This window comes from Pempheris klunzingeri, chromosome 4 (assembly GCF_042242105.1).
Source record: "Pempheris klunzingeri isolate RE-2024b chromosome 4, fPemKlu1.hap1, whole genome shotgun sequence".
In the NCBI taxonomy this organism is placed as follows: Eukaryota; Metazoa; Chordata; class Actinopteri; order Acropomatiformes; family Pempheridae; genus Pempheris; species Pempheris klunzingeri.
Window position 1 is genome coordinate 18,086,434 of NC_092015.1, and position 23,491 is coordinate 18,109,924.

The following is a 23,491-nucleotide window of genomic DNA, read 5'->3' on the forward strand; positions in this document are numbered from 1 at the left end:
TCATGACACCCTAAAATGGCTGCTGTAGCTCTGATTCATCTGGATTTAGGCCAGTTTAATCCATATTTATACAAGGACACAGAGAGTACTTGCAATCCACGGCTTAGAGGCTGTCTCACTACCAGCCTTCCTGTGAGCATCACACTATATCCCATTCATACAATAGTACCTGATGTACAGTGGAGAGTGGCAAAAAAAAATCATCACTGCATTTACGTTTACATCTAAGTTTTAGGCATGACATTGATGCACATCAATGCCTTTTCACAGCTGTTGAAAGACAGACAAAGCTGGTGGATAAAACCTGTCACCCTTTGCTTGACCTTCCAAACAAGATGACAATAACTGAATGATTTTACTTAAAATCTTCAAGCCTGCCGCACGTTCACGTTTCTTGCTTCGCCTTGCCTTCAGTCTGTGCCGCTGAACTCTGGAGGAAAACATTCATGGCTATTGAAAATGAATGAAAGAAGAGAGACGAGAGAAAGATAAAGTCAAAATAGGAGCTCTTTGCTCTGTAGAATTCCAGTGACAGCTCCCATGAGGCTCCAACAAGTTTTTGCCCTCTCCTCGCATTTTCGCATGATTGTCTCCTTTTCCTCTGATTTCCTTTCTCAGACAAAAGCTGAGTTGGAATCCAACATTGATGAGGTGTTTGGCATTTTACGCTTACGGGGCTAAATTCGAAACCATTAGTCTCTTCCTCCCTTGCTGTGTGTGTCTGCCTGTGTGTGTGTGTGTGTGTGTTTTCTGATTTCACCCCATCCTCACTAGACCTCTCTCCATCTCTTTCTCCTTTTGCCATTGTAATATACCCCAAAAAACTCGTTGAGGCAGCAACTAATGTTCTCTCTCTCTTTATCTCTCTCGTGCTCTCTCTCTCTCTCTCTCTTTAGCTCTCCAGGGAGAGCAGTGTGTGAGAATTAGGTCTCTCAGCAGACGTGTTGTATTTTTGCTCCGACAGTTTGGGGCTACAGTAAGCAGCAAGAGATAGCGGATGGGATGGTAGGCTTGTAGACTCTGTGCGTGTGTGTCTGTGTTTGTGTGTGTGTGTGAGAGAGAGAAAGAAAGAGAGAGTGTGCCACACAGGCTTTTGGCGAGGACACCATCTGGCCACAGGCTCAAAAACTCATCCAGCATGACTGCTAGAAGAAAAACAAAACACGCAAATATGGAAGGTGCATACACAGACACATATGCATGCAAGCAGACACACAGTTACAATAATCAGTGATAAAAGCCTCTGGTGATTGGGGGGAACTGGAGGTATTTTAGTCAGCTGAGCATCCTCAAAAATGAAAACTCTTTGGACGCTGAGGCATCTCAAGGGCTTGCATAGCAGAGGGGTGCTACAATCCCATAAAAGATCAGCCGCCGTATCACAAAATGGCCGGCGCTGCATACACTACATCTCCCAGAATGCTTCACCACCCACACAGGTGTGGGTGCTTAAGCCTCCTAATTGAAGCTGGACTGAAGGAGCGTCACGAACGCTAGAGCGAGAAAAGGAGAGGGACAGAGGCTATAAAGAGCCAGACCACCTACATTCAGGAAAGTGCCTCAATGACTGAGAACCGGTCAAATGGAACAAGCTGTAAAGTTTACGTTGAACACTTTTTCCTCCTTCAGGGTGCTTTAAGTTTGTTCTACAACTTGGATTCTGACTGAAAGATTTACCTGAGTTACCTGTTTACGTCAGAATAAAGTCTCAACTTGCCTGATTTTTCACTTATATATCACTGTCCTAACATTGCCTTCCCAAGTGGCATCTTATGACATAACAACATGTGTTGATAAATCAAGAGATCCATTAGTTCAGTTATACCGTTCCAAATACTTGTTATTTATTTAAATATATGCACATTCACACTCAGGCCTGCAACAATTCTGGGTCTTATGGATTAACTGCAGTCAAAGTATTGGGTTACCTTTGGATAACATGCAGCAAAACATTCAAAGATGCATATCTTTGCATACACTTGGACACATTCCAGTGTAGGCAACCATTATGGCCGTTGTTGGGAGATTAGTAGTGGTGTCAGTCCCTGAAGTCTCTCTCCACTGATCAGTTGTTAAAGTGAATCAGCCCACAAAATATACTTTCAGTAACTACTGAATGTTTTCTTATTTATATTACTAGATCTTTTTTTCCAATTCACACTTGGCTCCCTTGACTTTTATTTTAAGTCTAACTTAACAGTCCTCATTGAAGAGAACTACTTAAATAGGTGTGTAGAGGAACAGGTTTGTACATTTACTGTATCTAGACATCTACACAGAAGATGCAGAGACAGATGAAATGCAGTGACAGGGGCAGGCAGGACAGAGTGTACCCCATTAAACATTGTATTACTATGTGTTCTCGTCTCTTTGTCTCTTTTTGTGGGCCGTAACGTGTCTGAAATGTCAGTAACAGTGACATGATTGTTCCTGCGTTTTATGAAGAGAAGCTCGACGATGGTATCTGGGGTCAAAACTGAGACACATGAGGCTTCACAATGCAACGTTCTCATGAGACAATGACTCCTACGCTGACTTTGTCAGTCTCAATCTCAATGTCAGATAGTGTGTGCGTGCACATGCATGCATGTGTGTGAGAGAGAGAGAGACAGAGACAGAGACAGAGAGAGAGAGAGAGAAAGAGAGAGAGAGAGAGAGAGAAAGGAAGCATTTGTCTGTGTTTTATATTTGGATGCTCTTTTGTCCTGAACTTCATTCGCACTGTTGGGCCAATCACTCAGACGTGACCACATTAAAGTGCTGCTGTGTGGCTAACACACACACACACTAACAAAGAGGAGAAAGTTCACTCAAAACGAACTCCAGTGTGACATTTAACTTATTCTGTTGCCCAGTATATTTGCAGTGAATAATCCTGTGAGAATCCGCCACAACAATAGAAACTTATAATACTTGGGCTGATATTAAAAGTAGCACATGGGGTTTAGCTTTATTTCCACTAAGAATTTCCTCCAGGCTTCGATGGAGAAAAAAAAATCCTGCTGAAATTGAATACAAACATAAATTGATCTCCTCAAAGAATCTCTGCAGCTCTGTTTTCCAAGTCAAAGTTTTCCCCAGCCACTGCTTCTTAAAGCCTAGGCCAGACCAGACACTCAGTCTGGGAGCACATTGAAATTTCAATGCCAGGCCCTGAACTACAAAGAAGATGTTTAAAGTGAATGTAGCAGCGGATTCCTTATTTTCACACAATGCCCTTTATAGCCTCATCTATAGCTTCTTGTGGTGGTTAGTCAGCACCCCTTATACATTCCTCTTTATGAAACTGTAATGCAAATCCACTGAATATAGTATGAAAAAGGAAAAAAAAAGACAGGGTTTTTTCTCTACGGTGTTCTTCAATCATTGATAAATGCTAAAATAAAAGTTGATTTTGTTTAGGTATTTGTGGTTTCTCTGCAATCATTCTCTAAGCTTTCCATTAAATGTCTTGACCTTAAACATCAACAAAGCACTAAGCATTACTCGAAGTGCAGACTGACTGAAGGCATTATTAAATAAAACTAAAATGACAACCATTTTGTGTTCCCTGCTCAGAGGTGGGGGGACAGATCAACTACAAGAGATGGTAAACACAGATGTCAAGCTGGTAAAGAATGTCTGACTGGTGGTTTTGTTTTTCCTCCAGTGACAGAATATGTTTATTAGAGTACAAAATATTTCCATTCAACCAAGCAAGGTATGAGATATTCTCAGTTCAGTACAGTATATACAATTATCCATCCATGAATGGCTGTTTTCTTGCCAAAATCTTTCTCTGTATAACTGAATCAGCGTTTGTCTGTGATGAACATCAGACAACTAAGTCCAAGGCACACCGTCATGGCCGCAGATAGGTGCGGCGGCACAGAGGCGGACAGACAGACAGACAGACATGAAACCAGGCAGCCAGTCGGCCAAACAGGCAGGCCGTCAGGTAGAGAGACTGGCAGTCAGGTGGTCTTGGTTGGCAGTCAGCCAGGCGGGGCTGTAAGTGGACAGCAAGAAAGGCAGACCGGCGTCCAAGACGTATTGACTCCCAAGCAGTCAGGCGGACTGACAGGGGGAGAGACAGATGGACAGTCCGATTGATAGGGAATTATTTGACTGCGCCTCCCACCATCCCCTGTGGTCTGCAGAAGGACTTAGGCAGGTGGCATGAGGTATGTCACTGAAACCCCTGACGAGCAGAGACGGGATAATGGAAAGTTTCAAAAGGTGACAGCTGAAAAAAGAAAAAAAAAGAGGAAACTTTTTAATGGAAGCAAACTTTTTTTTTTTTTTGCTCATTCTCATTGGCTAAAGACCATAATCATTAACAAGTTAGACTGTAATTTAAATGGTTATTGCAGTACTAATTGGGCCTTTAAAACTGAAGGTATTCCCCTCTCTGTTGGCCGCTTCTGTAAGAGCGCTGTAGCTACCGGTAATTCTGCACATCCGTCCCCAACCCTCATCCAAAACAGTTTGTCCCGCTCCGCTTGCACAGACTTTCTGAATGATCACCTCGGTGTTGGCTGTACTGCGCGCTGGAAGCTTGAGTGAACGAATGGCACCCCTCTATTGCACTGTATGTATGGGTGCATCTCCTGTCTCTTTTCATCTCAGATTGTGGCTGTGCTTCAGCACCACTGGCAGCCATTTCCTTCCCCATTGGTCGCAACGCTATTCGCTGTCCAGGATGACAGAGTTGTCACTGATGTCCCTTCATCATGCAGTGAGGGCTTTAAAAAGGTCAGTGGTGACCGAGTTGACTTTAATGCCCATTACAATGTCCAGACGTATCAGTCAAACATTATGACTGTGCTTTTCTCTGTACTTTGACTCATACATTTTTTTTTCTCTCTGATCTGCCACCACAGCAGTTACAGTTTAGACAACCAAAACTACTCCATTTAGACCATGAAAGGATCGTGGTCATGGTTAAAAAAAAAACACTACTGGATCAATGTCCCACACTTTGGAGGTCCAACCATCATCAATCCAAGATTTTCATTTAAGAGCAAGTGCTTTTGTTTTGACATGATCCTTCTCAAACCCCGAACAGTTCAATATCCGATTCCCGGCTGAGTCTCTCAAGGTAGAAATTCTAACTGATGATCTCATTAGCCCCGATCTGTAGTCTTAAGGATACCAAGGCGTCATGGTGACAAACTCTGGCCAATCCATGTCGCGTGGGCTTGACTGAAAGGTTAGTAGTGGCCTCCTGTCAGTCTCTGTGACATTAGCTGACAGGCTGAAGGAGTGAATGATGGCTTTTCATAAAGAATGGCAGTTTTACAGACCACCAGCTGATGCGAAGCACTCTTCACTAACCTCCCATCTACTGCTTGTGTATATATGTGTGTGTGTGTATGCTTGCGTGGAATGGTGTGCATAAGCTCGCGCTTGGATTGTGTGAATTTGCTCCATTTGTACAAAAGGCAGGCACTGATTAAAAGAAACTGACAAAAGCAAATGTTTCTGCTGATGACCAACGTGTCCATTTTTAACCTTTGATTTGTGTCCGTACCAGCGTGTAGAAACACTGATAGGGCATTATATGGTACACAAGCGTGTCACCAATTGGGAAATCTGTTTCAAAATACTAAAAGAAAGGTCTCCTGACCTCCATGAAACAACATTTAAGATAACAACAACAGTGAAGTGCACAAATGATGAGAATCTCCCAAGAGCTCAATCTATTTTAATCCACCATGGCATGGAGAGTGGTGCAGTATATCTCGATGGGGGTTATAGATGGGATAGAGGTTTACTCGTGTAATCCTGCATCAGGATAGTTTTAGAAATAATCCTAAAGGTCAGTGGGTTCTGTGTCTGAGGTTAGAGGACCACCAGGGGCCTTGATCAGCCTCCATTGTTACACCTATCTAAAGGTTCATTTAAAGGCCTATAATATCTCACCTAGAACGACTTTTAAAAAGCAGCATCTATGAAGTTACTGTGCCGGAGCGCACCAACAGTGCCCTCAGAGTGTTTTTGTTTTTTTTACCGCAGCCTAATATCGTGGTTTTGTTCTAACATGTCTGAACTACAGCAACATTTTGGGTTCTGTGTTCTCACCAGAGACACCGTAGGAACGTTTCAACTTTCACACAGCAATCAGCCCCCTCCTTGCTGAGCTGCGAGAAGTGGAAATCGTGATGGTGCCTCCACTGCTTGTGAGCTCTGGCTCGTCTCTCTGCTCACAACGCGGGCTTGTGTTGCCCGCTGGAGGCGAGGCGGGGGAAGGCACGCAGACGGAGGGGAAAGATGAAGCGCACCGTGTTTCCCTGCCTACCCCCCCCCCCCCGCTTGCATGTGGAGAGCCGCGGCCACCCTCTTCGTCTCCAGAGCAGAGAGAGGAGGCAGTGACGGGGCGAGGGGCTGCCAACTCCACATTTTGCAGCCGAGAACATTACCCCGAGCAGAGGACCCGGAGCATTATTAGATCAATGTCAATAATAAAGAAAACGAAGATCATCTAGAGAGAGAAAGTCTGCTTGCGTCCTGACTTGTCATCCACAGGTCTGGCAGTCTCACCCACCCCACACGCGCGCGCTCCCCTGACTCTCTTATATATTTATCCCCCCCCCCCGATGCGCGCCCCCGCAGCCAAAGCAGGAGCGCTCCTCACTCTCCTCTCCTCACTTCGCTTCCTCTCCTCCTCTCGACAGCACCCAGAACTATAGCGCAACCGTCCCCATCACTCTTTTCCTCCCCTCCTCCTCTTTCTCTCACCGCCAGATCTCTCTCCACTGCGTCTCTCACCCCTTTGCCCCCCCTCCTCCTCCTCCTCCTCCTCCACCACCTCCCCAGCTCAGTCCCTCACTCCTCTGACGCACGACAGGGAAACGGACCCGCGGACAGAGAGAAAGACACATACAAAAAAAAAAAAAAAAAAGCAGCAGCAGCAGCAGCAGCTGACCCACACGTCGATATGAACCACAGACTCCTGCGACCGCTGCGCCGGACAGAGACGCGGTCCTGAAACCGAGGGGAGAGCACTCTCACCCGGTTACACTGGTGTTGAGCGCTCGCCCGAGGGGGGCGGCGACGGTGGCAGGAGGAGAAGAAGAAGGAGGAGGAGGAGGTGGAGGAGGAGGAGAGGGGAGGAAGAGGAAGCGGACGGGCACAAGTCGAGGGCTTGCATTTTAAGCAAACTGTTTAGAGAAAAAAAAAAAAGAAAAGAAAAACGGAGACGAGAGAGAAGGAGAGAGAGAGAGAGAGAGAGAGAGAGTCAGAGTCGCCGGAGAGCGAGTGGGGGGGAGATTGCATTCCTATCACGTCTTCATTTCTCCTCTCTCCTCTCTTTTGCCTCAGCCACTGAGTGAGAGAAGGAGAGAGAGAGAGAGAGAAAAGAGAGAGAGAGAGAGGGAGGAAAGAAAACGAGCGAGAGAAAGAGATCTAACAAGATTCATACCAGTGGTCTTTTTTTCCCGATGCTTTCCAATTGCAGTGCGAAACTAAGGTGAGTGCTTAAGCTGTGTTTGCCGGTGCAAGAGTGTATTATAAGGGGAAATCTTGTGCTGATGTGTGTGTGTGTGTGTTGTGTGTGTGTGATCATATGCTTATTGGTGTCTGCATAGCCATGGACTTCAAAAAGGGACAAGAGCATCCAGGATAACGCGTCGCAGGGACCCAGTCGACTGATCAATAGTCATTTGTTTCTTTATTCCCCGTTTCCTGCCAATGTCACGACGAAAGGCTACTGCATTATGCTTGGCATGTATTTCAATAAGCGCTCTGCTCTCTCCGCTGTACTGACAGGAGGGGATTTTTATTTTGGGGAGGGGAGGGCATTTCAGTAAACCAAATGAGAGCGGGATTTCTCGACTGGTTTTGGTTAGACTGGAGCCACCAACGACTCCCAATAACTTAGTTTGCCGTGAATCCACGATTGGAGGCTCTTCAATAGGTCGCACTGAAACTGCCTCTCATTCTTTTAATTCATGTAAGTGCAGGGCTGTGGAGGTTCTCCCCAGCTTGGTTTTGAAGCTGTGGCTCATTCACATGCGCATCTTTTCCTCTCTCTCTCTCTCTCTCTCTCTCCTCAATGCCCTGCTCTCTTTTTCCATCTCTCTCTCTCTCTCTCCCTCCCTCCCTCTCTGTCTCTCCCCCTGTTCCTCTAACGGCTCGGTCACCCCAATTTCTTGTTCTCTTCCTCGCAGCCCGGCATCGGACGGTGAGCGGGACGCACCGGGCATCGGCAGCAGAACACACCGCAGGAGGATATGTGAAGTTGGAATCCCACTAAACTAAGTACGTATACCATCTGATTTGATTCACCCCGGGGGAGTGAAATATGGCGCGCATTATTTTTAATTGCTTTAATTGTCGTTATTACTTTTTTTTTTTTTTTTTGACGTCGCATCTGCGCTTTTTGATCTCTATCCTGGGAGCGGAATCAATGAATCCTGGAGGATTACGCACGGAGAGGGCAATGAAAGCGGTGCATTTTGCACTGAGGAGATCGCGTTCGAGGATGTTTTATGTATTTTTGTCCCTTTTTCCTGTCTTTTTTTTCTTCTTTTTGGGGATTACAGCGCTTTTTTTCTCTCCCTTTTTCCCTCCCTGCCGCTGGGCTTCTGGTTTCAGCACCACGGACACTCTGCTCCGATCCCTGCGCATCTTCTCTGGATTTTCAGCACCTTCGTTTGAACGGACAGCTCTGTGCGTGCCTGTGTGCGCGTGTATGAAAAGTCACAGCTTACAGAAAAGATAATCAGATGCTATGTGCTGTGTGTGTGTGTGTGCGCGCGCGGGTGTGTGTGTGTGTGTGTGTGTTGACTTTTTCCTCACTTAACACCATGGAGACACTGAACGGAATTTTCGATCTGTCTGTTTTTTGTTCATCGTTTTGTTTTGTTTTTTATTCAAAGCAAAAATTGGGGCACACTTATTATTATTATTCGTATTAATATTGCTGTTTCCAGTTGTCCTCTCTTTTTATGTGATTTCATTTATTTCTAGGCCGGCAGGATTTACTAAAACAGCCTCATACCGGAGCATCTCGGGGCAGCAGCTTCGCCCACTGCGCTTTTCACTTGTGCCGTTTTTCCTCTTTTCTCAAACGGCGTCACCAATTGGGAAAACCAGAGGAGTGTTCTAATGATTGTCTTTTTGGTAAATGACAGCTGAATAAGTTGACGGTTTTCACTGTTCGTTGGGTTTTCTCGTGGTGCATTTAGCCTAAAAATAAAAAAGCTTCTGAGGGCAAACAGCCGAGGCTCTGCCGTTTTCTGCAAGTCGGAGTCATTGGACCTACTGGACTGTTTTCCTTTTCCCTCTTATTTTTCACGTCTTTGACATCTTTAAACTGCTCAGTTCAGACCTTACATGTTCTCTAACTTTAAAGCTTTAGCGGCACTGTTTTCCATACCCCCCCCCCCCCCCCCCTTTTTTTTTTTTTCCAAATTCCCATGACCTATAACCTAAACGGAAACATATAAATATATATGTATATGCTCATTTTAACGAGATGGATATTCAGCAAGTCCCTCAACAGTCCTTCTAATAGTGACCATGCTGAAACCTGTTCCGTCCCCGTCCTCTTCCTGCGTTAGACCTTCGATGCACCCACTTTAATTTCCACCGCGCTTTTCTGGACTCTCATTAACCAAAAAAAAAAGGGATTGAGGTCCCTGTTATGTAATAAACACAGCCGGGGGACCGCGTCTCCTCACCACTAACCTCACCCACCTGCTGTTGCCTTCCTTTACTCACTGCGATAAGCATCTCTGAGGTGATTTATTGCGACCTTAGCAGCATATCTGCTGTATAATAAATAGCACCCCCCTCCCCTCCATACACTGACATTAACTATCTGGAAGCAGGTTTGTTTGAGTTGCTGGGTATCACATTTCCCTTCCAAGAGTGCTGGATTTATATTTTGTTTGAAATACCCAGTGAAATTGCAACATCTAAAGTGGTCTCCAATGCCATTCTATTATTCATTGGTATTCATTTCAAAGCTATCTTTCACTCTACTGAAACTAATGCACCCCCTCCTCCCTCTCTCTCCTACCTCTGCCTGCCTCTCACCTCAAACTTCACTTTGCGAGGGTGTATGTGTGTGTGTGTGTGTGTGTGTCTGTATTGCCCACCCCCATTCCCTCCATTCTCTCTCCCTCTGTTCTGTGTTGCAGTGCTGTGAAGTGGCTCTGTCCCTGGAGCCAAGACTTCATCCCCTTGGTGTCAGCGAGGATGCTGTGGGTTACCTTGCTGAGCACCATAGCCTTAGGATGGACCACCCCAATCCCACTACTAGAGGACTCAGAGGAGATCGACGAGCCCTGCTTCGAGCCCTGCTACTGCGAAGTCAAGGAGGGCATCTTCCATGTCCACTGTGACAGTAAAGGATTTACAAATGTCAGCCAGATCTCCCAGATATGGAGTCGGCCCTTCAAGCTCAACCTGCAGAGAAACTCCATGAGGAAGCTTTACTTTAACAGCTTCCTCCATCTCAACAATGCCATATCCATTAATCTGGGTAATAATGCCTTGCAAGATATCCATGCTGGAGCGTTCAATGGCTTAGGAATACTCAAGCGGCTGTTCCTACATGAAAACAAACTAGAAGTTTTCCGGAATGACACTTTTCTGGGGTTGGAGAGTTTAGAGTATCTCCAGGCGGACTACAATGTTATCAAACGGATTGAAAGTGGTGCATTCAGGCACCTTCACAAATTGAGAGTGCTCATACTAAACGACAATCTGATCCCTGTGCTCCCAAATTATCTTTTCCGGTCTGTGTCACTCACACATCTGGACCTGAGAGGAAACAGACTAAAGACATTGCCATATAAGGGCACGTTGGAGTACGTTGGGAGGAGCTTAATGGAAATCCAGCTGGAGGAGAACCCCTGGAACTGTGTGTGTGAGATTGTCCAGTTAAAAACGTGGCTGGAGAGAATTCCTTATACAGCTCTGGTCGGCGAGATCACATGCGAGTACCCATTCCACTTACATGGGAAAGATTTACGGGAAATCAAGCGCAGTGAGCTCTGTCCGCTGCTCTCCGATGCAGAGATTGAGGCCAAACTGGGACTTTCCCGGGTCCCATTCAGCAGTGAGAACACATGGCCTACTAAACCTTCCTCCATGCTCTCCTCCTTTCACAACACAGCCTCTTCTGTGGAATACAAGGAAAGAGTTGTCAAGCCTACCAAACGACCTCGGCCCACAAAGAATCCCCCAACCCCTCGTAGCATCTACCCAGGCATTAACCAGCCCCCCATTGCTGGCTACCAAACAAGGCCTCCCATCCCAATAATTTGTCCAGCTGGATGTACCTGCAACCTTCACATCAATGACCTGGGGCTAACAGTGAACTGTAAAGAGAAAGGTTTCCACAACATCTCCGAGCTCCTGCCTCGGCCCCTAAATGCCAAGAAATTGTATCTCAGTGGGAACCTAATACAGAAAATCTACCGTTCTGATTTCTGGAACTTCTCAAGCTTGGATTTACTGCATTTAGGGAATAATCGGATTTCCTATGTCCAGGAGGGCGCCTTTATCAACCTGCCAAACTTGAAAAGTTTATATCTGAATGGAAATGACATTGAGAGACTCACCCCTGGGATGTTTCGAGGGCTTCAGATGCTGAGTTATCTTTACTTTGAGTATAACGTCATACGTGAGATACAACCTAACTCCTTCTCCCTAATGCCAAACCTCCAGCTGGTTTTCCTCAATGACAATCTTCTACGCTCCCTCCCCACTGATGCCTTTGCTGGCACCAATCTTGCCCGCCTCAACCTCCGTAACAACTACTTCCTTTCCCTGCCCGTGCGCGGTGTTCTGGAGCATCTGACCTCCATTGTTCAGATTGATCTCCATCAGAACCCCTGGGAATGCTCCTGTGATATCATCCCCCTCAAACAGTGGCTGGAAAAACTCTCCTCTGTCATTGTGGTTGGAGATGTCATCTGCAAGACACCTGAATTTGCTTTTGGGAAGGACCTGCGTTCACTGGAGGTTGAGGTCATCTGTCCTGAGCTTAAGTATTCTTCAGGCCCCTCACCAGCCCTGCCTGGTGGGGATGACCTCACCACAGGGAGCTCTGACGTGGGGGAAGCAGGTGGGAGAGGGGCTGTCCCTCTGTCCGTCCTCATCCTCAGCTTACTCATCCTCTTCATCTCTGCTGTGTTTGTGGCTGCCGGGCTTTTCGCCTTTGTTCTCCGTCGCAGGAAGAAGCTGCCTTTCCGGAAACGTTCTGAGGTAGATCTGACGGGCATCCAAATGCAATGCAGGATTTTTGAGGACCCACCAAGGCAGAGTTGTGCTGGTAACACCAGCACACCAGAGAAACCGAAGCCTAGTATGCACACACATACTCACACTACTCATGCACATGCCCATGGTCACGTTTATGATTACATCCCCCATCCTGTGACTCAGATGTGTAACAACCCCATATATAAACCTAGAGAGGGGGAGATAGCAGAGGAAGACAGAGTGCAGTTTTCAGAGAAGAAAGACAATGGGAGCAGTAGCAACAGTAACTACAGAACCTTGCTAGAGAAAGAGAGGGAGTGGACCCTGGCCGTCTCCAACTCTCAACTCAACACCATTGTCACAGTCAACCACACCACGGCTGACATGGCAGGGTTTCATGAGAATGGAGGGCTCTGCCCCACAGTAATTGACAGTCAGAGGCCCACGCCAACAGTGGGCTTTGTAGACTGTTTGTATGGGACAGTACCCAAATTAAAGGACATGCATGTGGCGCATGCGCATCCACCAGGCATGCAGTACCCGGATTTGCAGCAGGATGCACGGCTGAAGGAGACATTGCTTTTCACGGCGGGGAAAGGCTGCTACCCCGACCCGTCCCAAAGCGATTACCTCGAGTTAAGGGCCAAACTTCAAACCAAGCCGGATTACCTCGAAGTCTTGGAAAAATCTTACCGGTTTTAACATCTCTGGCCCATGGAGAAAATAAAACAAAACACAAAATCAACACATTCACTTTGCCACCCTCAAAACAAAATCACCCAAAACCAATATAAAAAAATAAACTTGAAAAAGCAGCATGATATAAAATAAGATATTATATTACAGTTACAACAAAGTTTCCCCCCAAATCACTTTGGAGGAGAGGCCATTCTCAGATATTTCAATGAAGTGCCTTTTTTTCAGAGTAGCCAGCAATGTCAACAGCCGTTATTTTTATAATATATAAATATCTCTATATGCCCAAGAGAGAGCAAAAGAGAAATGAGAGGGGCACCGGGGAATAAAACATACAAAACATCCTAAAATACATCTGTCACTAAAACCCCTTTTTATGGAGTTACCATGATGTGCAAGACACACGGGAGCTGGACGTCTCCCTGACTTGGTCTCTCTGTTTCTTTTACCCCTGACGAGGATGTACAAACACCCGGAGGCCGTGCACATAAAGTTTGTAGGAAATGATCGAAAGAGAGAAAAAATACATATATTAAAATGAACTGCAGTTTGCTGCATGCACTCGCTTCAGTGCAGGAAGCGAGGGGATTTACTCAGAACTATCACATCACATTATGAACAGAGATACTGCAACGCATTTACAGTTCAGTGTTCTATTTAATTTTTATATCTTATTAATATGGTTATTACTATTAATGAGGACTTCTGTCTATATCAGGGTGCTTCTCGTAAAAAGGATGCGCCAACGTGCGGATGGTAAAACATTTGTGAATATTATTATAAGACAACGCTCAAGGTTTTCTGGATATTTCCACGCACTTTGTTGACCCCCCTTCCCTCCCCCCTCCATTGCTTCTGGATTCCCCATCGTCACCCACTAACGGCTTTGTAGGAAGCACTTTTAATGTTTTCTCTCTCACAAAGATTTGAAGAAAAATGTGCATATATTTATTCTGTAATTTCAGTGAAGAATTTAATTGTAAAGGTAATGTTAAATCAATGTATAGTGATTATGCGTCTGGTATAGCCTTCTTAATAAAAACAAACTCTTCAATCAAATGATGAAAGGGTTGATGCCACGGGAACCTGTATGTGGAGCACTACTGACAGGCTGTATATTTGGTGTCTTGTTACAATGGCATATTGAAGCTGTGGCCATGGTGAGTTAATGCTGCTGGAGATGGAAGAATAGCTTACTGAACCAATAGAGTGGTAGACAGAAGTGTAGTGGAGGGCAATAACATTATAACTCAGCTCAGCTCCTTTTTGATTATCCGATTAGTACCAAATTACTTTAAGTTTTAAGGAAAAGGTTGTTTTTTTTTTTTGTTTGTATTGTTTTTTTTCCTTGAAAATATAAAATCGCTTTTTCTGCCAGTTTGTAGTTTGTCCTATGATCTTCACCTGCTGGACATCATAGTGCCAATTTTTTTATTTGCCACTACATTACTGGTCCTGGTTGGATGTAATCTGAGGGTAAAAGACACAGAAAAGGCAATGCCACAATAAGTTAAGTGAATGCTGCTGGTTTTGAAGTGGATGACATAATGGGACATACCAAATCAGTGAGGCACGCTGCAATTTTAATTATCTTAACGGGTATTGCTGATGTAGGCTAATAAACAGTAATTGAGAGGGTGTGAAAATGTGATTGGAAGTCGCTCTTTAAATTTGCGCATCTAATTTTACTGACTCCCTCCAAAGTAGCAGTGTGGATGCAGTCCACTGGAGGGCGACAAAAAGGCGTATACATTCATTGGGCATTTAGTGGGTTGGTTGCAGATACAGTATAATGTAATGCACAAAATGCTTAAGGGGTCATCAAGTCTCGTTCTCAGAAGGGATTATTTTATATATATATACATAAATATATAAAAACCTACAAGTGGCATAAGAATTTTATTCATTTTAGTGCTGTTTCATGATTTTTTCATGCTTTATTTCAACAAGTTGTCTTGAAAATGGCAGAACAAAGCAGGTCACTCTAGCTGTGAAATATTATTTTCTAAAAAGGAAATCTTGAAAGATTTTTGAAATCCCTAGTAAGAAATTAATCCCAAATAGCCTCTACCACTGCACTGCTTAACGTTTTTTTTTTTTTTTACATTTTATATTTTCTTAGCTTCTTATTCTAGCCTGATTTCGTTTTTTGGGACCAAATAGTGCAAGCAGACAAAAAACAAGATTGAAGCAGCTATGGAGTAAATATGGTGTTACAGTACACATCATCATAGCACCATTTCTTTTTCTCTTTCCTAAGGTGAAATTTTGATTTGGGAAAAAAAAAAATTAATGCAATCTTGATGTCTATAAATTTGTGAATATCTATGGAAAGAGGGTGCATTTCTGTTTTGTTTTAAAATGGGCATGATATGCAATTTGCTTTGATTTCAGTAGGTTTACTAGGATTGGTGATGCTCGGTTGCAGTTGGGTGTTATAGTTTCTCATATTGTCAACATACAGTAAGTGGAGGATATGTAGCAAACCACATACTTCCCTGTTAAATGGGAAGACTCTTAGCTAGTCTAGTCTAGTCACCTCCAGTACTGATCATCAATGATCCAGTCTATGAGCTTGCGTAATATGGAACATTTTACCCTATGTTGTATTCATTGTTTCATTATTTTGACAATTATTGTTGCTCAAATGAGTGGAGGTCACCTTCATATAAAGCCTTTGTAAGCATGGAAGCATTACCGTGAAGGCTCTTTGTTTTCTACTCGCAGAAAATTTCACAATGCTGTACCCCAATGTTCTGCTGCCCCACCTCATTTGTCGTCTCCTTTTTTACTTTATCAATTACACACACACACACACACACGCAGACATGTGCTCACAAACACACACACACACAAAGCTTTCCTTTCCCTGACCAAGAGGTTAGATTATATGGTCAGCATTTTCAGTGTGCACTCAGTTTGATTAAAAACCTAATGCATTACTCTGTTAACCCAAACTCTCACCATCACCCCCACCCCCACCCCAAAGGAAGAAATAAATAAAGTTTTGGGATCATTGATGATTTTGCTATAGTCCCATACCTTGGTAACCTTTTATCCTCCACCCCTGTCACCCACCCACCATAATATTTCACAAATGAGTGCTGGGCTTTGTCCCATTATACCATGCTGAGTGGTTTTATCCCAATAAATCCTCTTGTTATCCTGCACTAATATCTCCAAGTGATTTCATACTTTGGTGGCAGCCAATGGAATTGAAGGTTGCCTAAACGTTTCCTTTTTTGTGTGAAATGTAATCATGCACTGCTTGTTTGAATCTCTCCCTATTATGTCAGTGATATTTGAATTTTGCAGTGGGGTTAACCTTTCCTTCAACATGTCCCTTGAGGTTTGTACGTTGGCAAGACTTCAGAATGGTAAATGCAGTGCGCGCTTTTCTTTCCGTCCTTGGATTCCTATTTGTCTCTGTCTCTACAACCTCTTTTTTCTGTCTTTCTCACTCTCTCTTGTATACATATGCCTTTCTTTCTGCCTTCAAGCCGAGTTTGTCTTGTGATCTATTTTGTCTCCATCTTAAACTGGGCTTTGGCTTGTGTTACAGCTCTGCCTATGCCTAAGTCTGGGGTCAGTTAAGTGTTGGTTTTCACCCACTTACAACACGAGCACGCTGTCCTTGGACTAATGAAGGTTATATTAATCTCCATTTTAAAACCTTCAGACTGACCTCTAATGTCTGTGGAAACAAAATGGCTACCTTGGCTGTCTTGCACACTTTTGACCCTTTGATACTAGAATGAGAGACACATATTTTAATTAGCTGTGTCAGGCATTTCCCACACCTTACCTTTATGCCCCACTTTCTTTATCAAGATATATTTTGTGCTGGATTGATTGATTCATGTTCACTGGCAACAGTTACACTGATGAAACTACGATAAGACACTGTGCTGTGAATGCTCTGCAAGGCAATTCTCTTAACTTGGTTTTTGCTCTCGTTGTGAAGTTAAACTGTATGAATGTTTTGGCACACTTTCCAACAGGCATTTATCAAAAAGTTATATTAGAGCATAATGCAGAATATAATATGGCAACGCATGTTTATTAACGCACACATATTTCTACATCAACTGGCTGATTAAAACCTTCACCATGACATAGTTGTTTTAAATTAGCTCATTTAAGAGATATGATATACTATAAGCCTATTAGAAGAGCCACCGTGGGCTCTCAAACCCACACAGCATTCACTCTGGCTATTGCTGTCAGTAAATGCAAGTGGATATTTTTGTGTTGAGTGGAGGTGGTAACCTGGATGTGATAGTGTGGATTACAGGTACACTTTTAAGTGGTCCCCAGGGAGGTGGTATCATGTGTGGTATATTTTCCTCCTCTCCTCTCCTCTGGCATTTCTGCTCAGGATATTTTTGGGCCTCTGGCTGTTGTTTGGCTAGCATATGTCTGCAGTGCACAGTAGAAAGAAGGGTGCTGTCAGTTGTCAGGGCGCCCATGTGTGTCTGTGCATGCATGCGTGTGTGAGAGAGAGAGGGATTATGAGATAGACGGATAGATATGCAGACCTGCAGATCTGTCATTGTGGTGGCTACATATTTGCAATGTGGTTCTGTTCTGTTCTCCTGTTTTTCTCTGCTGTATTAACGTGTGTTTTTGAGGGTCGCAATTAGCCAAGACGTGATTTGGAATGATAGCAGGGAATGAAAAGCGAGATGCATAAAAAAAAACATTATTTATTTATTTATTTAAATCGGAGGAAGGGATCAGTTTGAGAGCACTATTGATGGGAGGGAGTGCACAGACAAGCGGCTTAGGGAAGGGTGAGAGAACATGGAGTTGTCAGTAGAGGATTGTGAAGGATGTGCCACTTAGAGAAAGTAGGGATTCTTTCTGCTCTTTTGTCACTGAAAGAAGCTGTAATTGTCCAATTAACCAAACAGAGTCCAAAGCAGAGAGAGCATGTTATGAAGGGACAGAGAGAGTGCTGTGCCCACTTATATTTTCATTATGCATGTGTGTGTGTGTGTGTGTGTGTGATATGTTTTCTCTGTTTGGGAAACAGGGAATTATCTCCGGTTTGCTGAAAAAGCCAATCTGTCTCTGACCATGGTGCTGAAGTTGCAGTATACTGCAGGTGCTGCAGAAAGAAAGACACGTTCCACTTTTTGTGCATGCGTGTGTGTTTGTGTGTGGTGGGAAATGTCGAGAGGGCTCTCTTGCCTCAGTGTGTGTGTGTGTGTGTGTGTGTGTGTGCGTCTTAGAGCTTACTTGAGTTTTGTGTGATTATGCTGATGGCTCAATTTACCTCTGGTTATAGAAAAAAGTGGTGTGTATATTCTAGTGCAGAGACAAACTCTGGCCATAGTTGTACTTATTTTAAATGCACTGCATTCACTGTTGGTGCTCCACTGTGTACTGCAGCAGCAGCCACTCCATTTAGCACCGTTTCCTCAGTCCTGCGATCATGAAAAAGCCTTCAACACATCACTCGACTGTGCTGCAGTGCAGGAGCACGACTGACCCAGTATGATGAAAGAGAGAGAGGTGGAAGGGGAGCAGGAAGAGAGAGAAAAGGAGGTGGAGAAGGAGAGTTGGATTGAGAGAGCGAGAAAGAAAGAGCGAGAGAGAGAGAGAGAGAGGGTGATTCTCAACCCTCTGCTACTTCTGCTGCCGTCTGCGCTGTAAAACCCTGCATACGTATTGTTTGCCTAGTGAATTTTGGGTCCCTGGGGATTGTGGCCCTCTCTCCTGTCTAAAAAATGCAGCAAGTTTGGGAAAAGTTGCAGTCGTTTGTGCTGCTCAGCAGTGTGCTACAATCTTAGCTTCAGCGTGCAAGAAAGGTTAGCAATCTGTGTCGTTATCACTCATTTCAGGGGGAGGGGAGGGGAGAAGGAGAGGCATCATTTCATAAAATAAAATGGAGCATAGTGTCCCTGGCTGGTGTACCGAACAGCCCATCTCTGTCGTTGTTCCGCAGTGTGGGGCCTACTTTGTGCTTCAGAATGGCCTGTAGTGAAATTCTTCAGGATCATTTTTCTTATTCTACATATCTGCATTCGAACCGCAATAAGCTTGGCTACTTATTATTGTTTCACTTAACATTACAAATGAGTTGATATTTACTCAAAGTCAATCCTCTGTATACTCCCTTGACTCCACGTTTCATATTTTACTCTTCAGTTTTACCCTCAACTTGGACTTTTTTCCTCTTTCCTTCTCTCAGCCCTTCCTCTCTTAGCACTTGCTTGTCTTGTCACCTGTCTCTTGTTTTCTATTTCCATCAGTGTATGTTTTATTTAGTACACAGACACACAGCAAACTATTGACCTGCTGACCTTGCTGCTGGTCTGTGTGTTGTGCTCGACTGGGTAATATTCCACTGACACGAGTTTAGTGGATCCTGTACTTTGCTTACGTGTGTGTGCATGTTGGCCAGGTGCATTGCTTTTTGGAGAGTGCTCCATCACATCTACAAGAGAGAATGAACAAACTGGTCGAAATAAGAGTCTGATAACTGAGTGACATAATAAGCCAACTTTGAGTGTTCCTTTTTTTACTTCCAAGGTATCGAGTTTCTGCTGTTAAAAGGCTGCTATTTGTTGTGTTGCTGGAAAAAAAAAATCACAGGAAAGTGTTTTACAAAATATCACCATCAGCATATTGACTACTTCACATTCTCTAGAGAGGGCATGTATTTTCTGTTAGTTTTTGTTTAACTGTTTAACGAAATGTACTTTTTAGGCATCTTAAATTAGCTTGAATTAAATGAGGTTCAACATAAAGGGCACTGGTGTCTCTTTTGTGCCAGCATGTAGCGGAAATCCATCCGCTTTACTCAGATGGTGAATGGTTTAGTTGGCCGAAGCCACCTGCTGGTGGCTGGTGTAGCTAATGTGCCTCGTTGTATCGTGCTTTTTATGTAAAAACAGCCTTCAGGGGGGGGTTCAGTGCTGCAGATTTAGAAATGTTTGGCATTCAGAGATTCAGTGAAATCAACATCTAACTGCTGATGTAACAACAAAGCAAAGCGTGTGTTAAATGTATGCCAGTAAAACCAGCCCTGAACAGTGTAATGCAGACTGCTGTGCCAGCAGACTCTACACATTTGAGTGACATTGGGACTGTGAATGAGGAGAAGGAATACGAGAGAAGCAGAGGTGATGACTGCAGAGGAGACGGTTAAAGAGAGAGAGGGGAGGTAAACATGGCGGGAGAGGGCTGGGACTCTCATTCTGCTCTTTGTCTCGTCGATCTCCGTTGAGTGCCCATTGGTTTGTGTGTTTGTGGATGGAAGGGCCCACATTAATGCTTAAAGAATGCAGCACCGACTACAGCAGAGTACATTTGGATGTGAAATAAATGATTCATAGTTTTAGGAGGGTCAACATGATGCAAAGCTTAATGTATGAGGTCAAGTGAGTAGAAATGTCATATTATACCTAGAGCTATATAAACACTGCCTTTATATTGTACATGATTATGCATATGAATAAGATATATGGGTATTCACTCACACACACACTTCTCCTCCACAGGTAAAACAGCAGGCTAACACATTTTTTATGGAATACTATTTGTACTACAACAGTGTGTATCACCTCTTTTCATATATGTGTGTGTGTGTGTGTGTGTGTTGCTGGCTGTGCCTGTTCGATCAGCTTGCTGACTTCCATTAGCCCCACACAACAGTAGTGGCATGAAGAGAGGGCAAGTGGAGCAGGAGGAAGCATGAGACGATAAAGAGGAAGGCAGGAGTAATTTAGGACATACGGCAAAAGACAGAGATAACAGAGGTGCACTTAACAGGGCTGCAGTGGGAATAATGTGTTTCGAAGTGATGGAATGATCGATCAGGAAATAATAACACAGACTACGGCTTGGGATTTAATACAAATTTACTTCTTGTGTATGTTTTAGTTGGGCTTAATGTTGCTTGAGAGCCACTTTCAGTACTTCAGGTGGGAAATTGTTTTGACATTTTTATGTCATGTTTGCAATAGGAACCAAATCCTGAATGCTTGAAGGCCTAATCCCCAATTTTTTTTGGTGTTTGTATCAATTACAGGTACATTCAGGGCGAGCTGAGGATCAAACATCAGCGTTTTGCATGTTTCTTGGCAGTTCAAAATTTAAAACGTGACTTTTATCTTGTTGTATTAACACTAACATCAAAAAATGCTCAGTGTATCCACTTTTAGATGGTGTTCTGAAAGACCACAGGGTTGTGCTTAACTTTGCGTAGTTGGCATTATCAGACAAAGCTTTAGCTAACTAAACGCTGTGTGTGTGTTTCCGTGGTGGTTGTGTGTGCGTGAGTGTGAGAGATGGCAGTTGCTGCCTTTCAGCCTACCAGGACAGACCACTGGCATGTCCTCGACCACTGACCTGATGTTAGCCAAACATTTCTGCTCTGTTAGTGAGTGTAATGATGCGTAATGTGCCTCTACACTGTATGTGTGTATTGGTGTGTGTGTGTGTGTGTGTGTGTGCGTGTGTATACAGAGTGTAATGATGTGGATCTGTTGTTGTGCTTGCGAGACTGCTCTGTAACTACTACCACAGCAGAGAGGGGGAGAGATTTGTGGAGTATTTTTGCCTAATGAGCAGGAATCACTTGCATTGTTAGTGTTAGCTCAACAATACAGGAGTTAGCTTAATTAAGGCATTACTGCTTTTAGAGGATCAGCACTCACCAACGCAGACACACAGACACACACTTACGCCTTTTGTTTCTATAGGTAATGAGTGTCTTTATAGACACAAATCCACAGCTACCAGAGGAGCTCTTGCAGTTTAGCTGGGAATTTATGACAAATTACTTTATAATGCATTTGCATAGCATAGAGGAATCTATGTTTAACTGGGTATGCGGATGGCACGTCAGCCAAGTGTTGCTAGACGATGATGTGTATACATCATGAGTGTATCACAAAGAGGAGTATATGAATGTAACCCTGGTAGCCTGTGACCGTGTCATAATGGTTTTGAGTGTGGTCTTGGATCATATGCAGCAAATGTGAGTTTGTCATATCTATTCTTTGAAATACTGCCTCTTCCTCTTCCTCCCTTTATCAAGCACCTCGTCATGGTTTTGAATATGTGCTATACGACTCCAAGGTATTTAAGGCCCCTTAAATTGTAGATGTGCTAATTTTTGCTAAAGAAAAAGCATGTTATTAGAATTTAAAGAGCTCTGCTCGCTTGTGTGAACGTAGGATGAGCATGTGTGTCTTCTTGTCACGGCTAAGCAATTGTGTAATTTCTGCGGTGGTGTAAAAACAGTCGCACCGACGGGGGAAAATTGACGTTAAGCGCTTGTTTTTGTTATTTAAAGGCTTCGCTGATGTCTGTTGGTCTACTAGCTGCTTCTGTGTGTACTTGCGCGTGTGTGTTTGTTTCTCTGAACAATGTCTAGAGAGTATGTGGGCTGTGGAGAGAATCCATAATGTAGCCCTATAATTCAGGCAGAGTGCTGATTCACGGTCACACGCAGGACAAAAGCAGCTCGTTTGCTTTACGGTAGCCAACTGCACGGGTCTGTCGGTGCTGGTTTTGCAAAAACGGCACATGCGTCTGCTTCGCTTGCGAGCACATAATGTATTCTTAAAGATATTTTCTGACAGCGTATATTCCTGTATTTCCCTGCAGGTTCATGGGACTTTTTGTACGTTGACAGATATGCGTGCAAGGTACTTGTCCATGCATGTATAGCCGTTGTCAGGCGGTGAGGGCAGCACCAGACAGATCTCAGCTGTGTATGAGTGAAGCCGAGAACCCTTAAGGAAACATAACTAGAGGGAGAACAGAGACCACTGCAATGTGTGCGAGTGTGAGTGTGAGAGAGAATTGGATAGTGAGTTAGAAAAACAGAGTGGAAAAAAAAAAAAAAAAGCCCCCACCCCACTTCCCCCGAAGCTGCTGTCACTCTTCTCTCCACTATCTCCTCTTCCACCCTGGTCTTTATTTTTTTTTTTCTCTCCTTCTATCCATCTTGCCTGGAGAGGAGAGGGCAGGGAGCGATAAGAAACCAGGGGGAGAAGAGGAGAGAACGATGAGATGGAGAGGGAAGGAGAAGAGAGGACGGGGAGATAAACAGTGTAGACGCTGCAGACAAATGAAATCATGGACACCTGAAGAGAAGACTAAAAAAAAAAATGAAACGGGTAGGGTAGGAACTATTTTTAAGTGTCTGATGGATGAGCATGCTTAACTGCTTCGACTGAGTAATTTTCTGGGCTCCATGAATAATTTGCCTTTCGAGAGTGAGTGAGCGAAGAGCGGGGCAGGTGATGGACAGGCAGGTGAGGAGGATGAACAGTAAAATGTAAAGCTGTGATACTGTATTTTCTCTCCATGCAGACTCAGACATTTGACTGGCCCGGGTGATTCATCATCATTTTCACTCGTCATTACACCAAATCATTTTGCAATTAGTAAAAAAAAAAAAAAAAAAAAGGAGGATTTGCAGATATATTGCTGCTTCATTTAATTGGAGCATTTAGCAAATTTTTGCTAGCATCAGGACTCTGAGTGTGAAAAGAAATGGGACAAATAGTTGGCAAAAGGGGAGGAGAAGGAGAAAGATTAAAACTACTTGGTGAGCAGCAGAAGGACGCACATGTAG

At 44.0% G+C, this 23,491-nt stretch overlaps 1 protein-coding gene across 1 annotated transcript; it reads left to right on the forward strand.

The window, feature by feature from the left end:
* The first annotated feature begins 246 nt into the window (after nt 1-246).
* slitrk3a (SLIT and NTRK-like family, member 3a) lies at nt 247-12,900 on the forward strand. Its single transcript, XM_070829577.1, has 2 exons — nt 247-272; nt 10,185-12,900. The coding sequence occupies exons 1-2, from the start codon at nt 247-249 to the stop codon at nt 12,898-12,900; spliced, it is 2,742 nt and encodes a 913-aa protein (XP_070685678.1).
* The last annotated feature ends 10,591 nt before the right edge of the window (nt 12,901-23,491 follow it).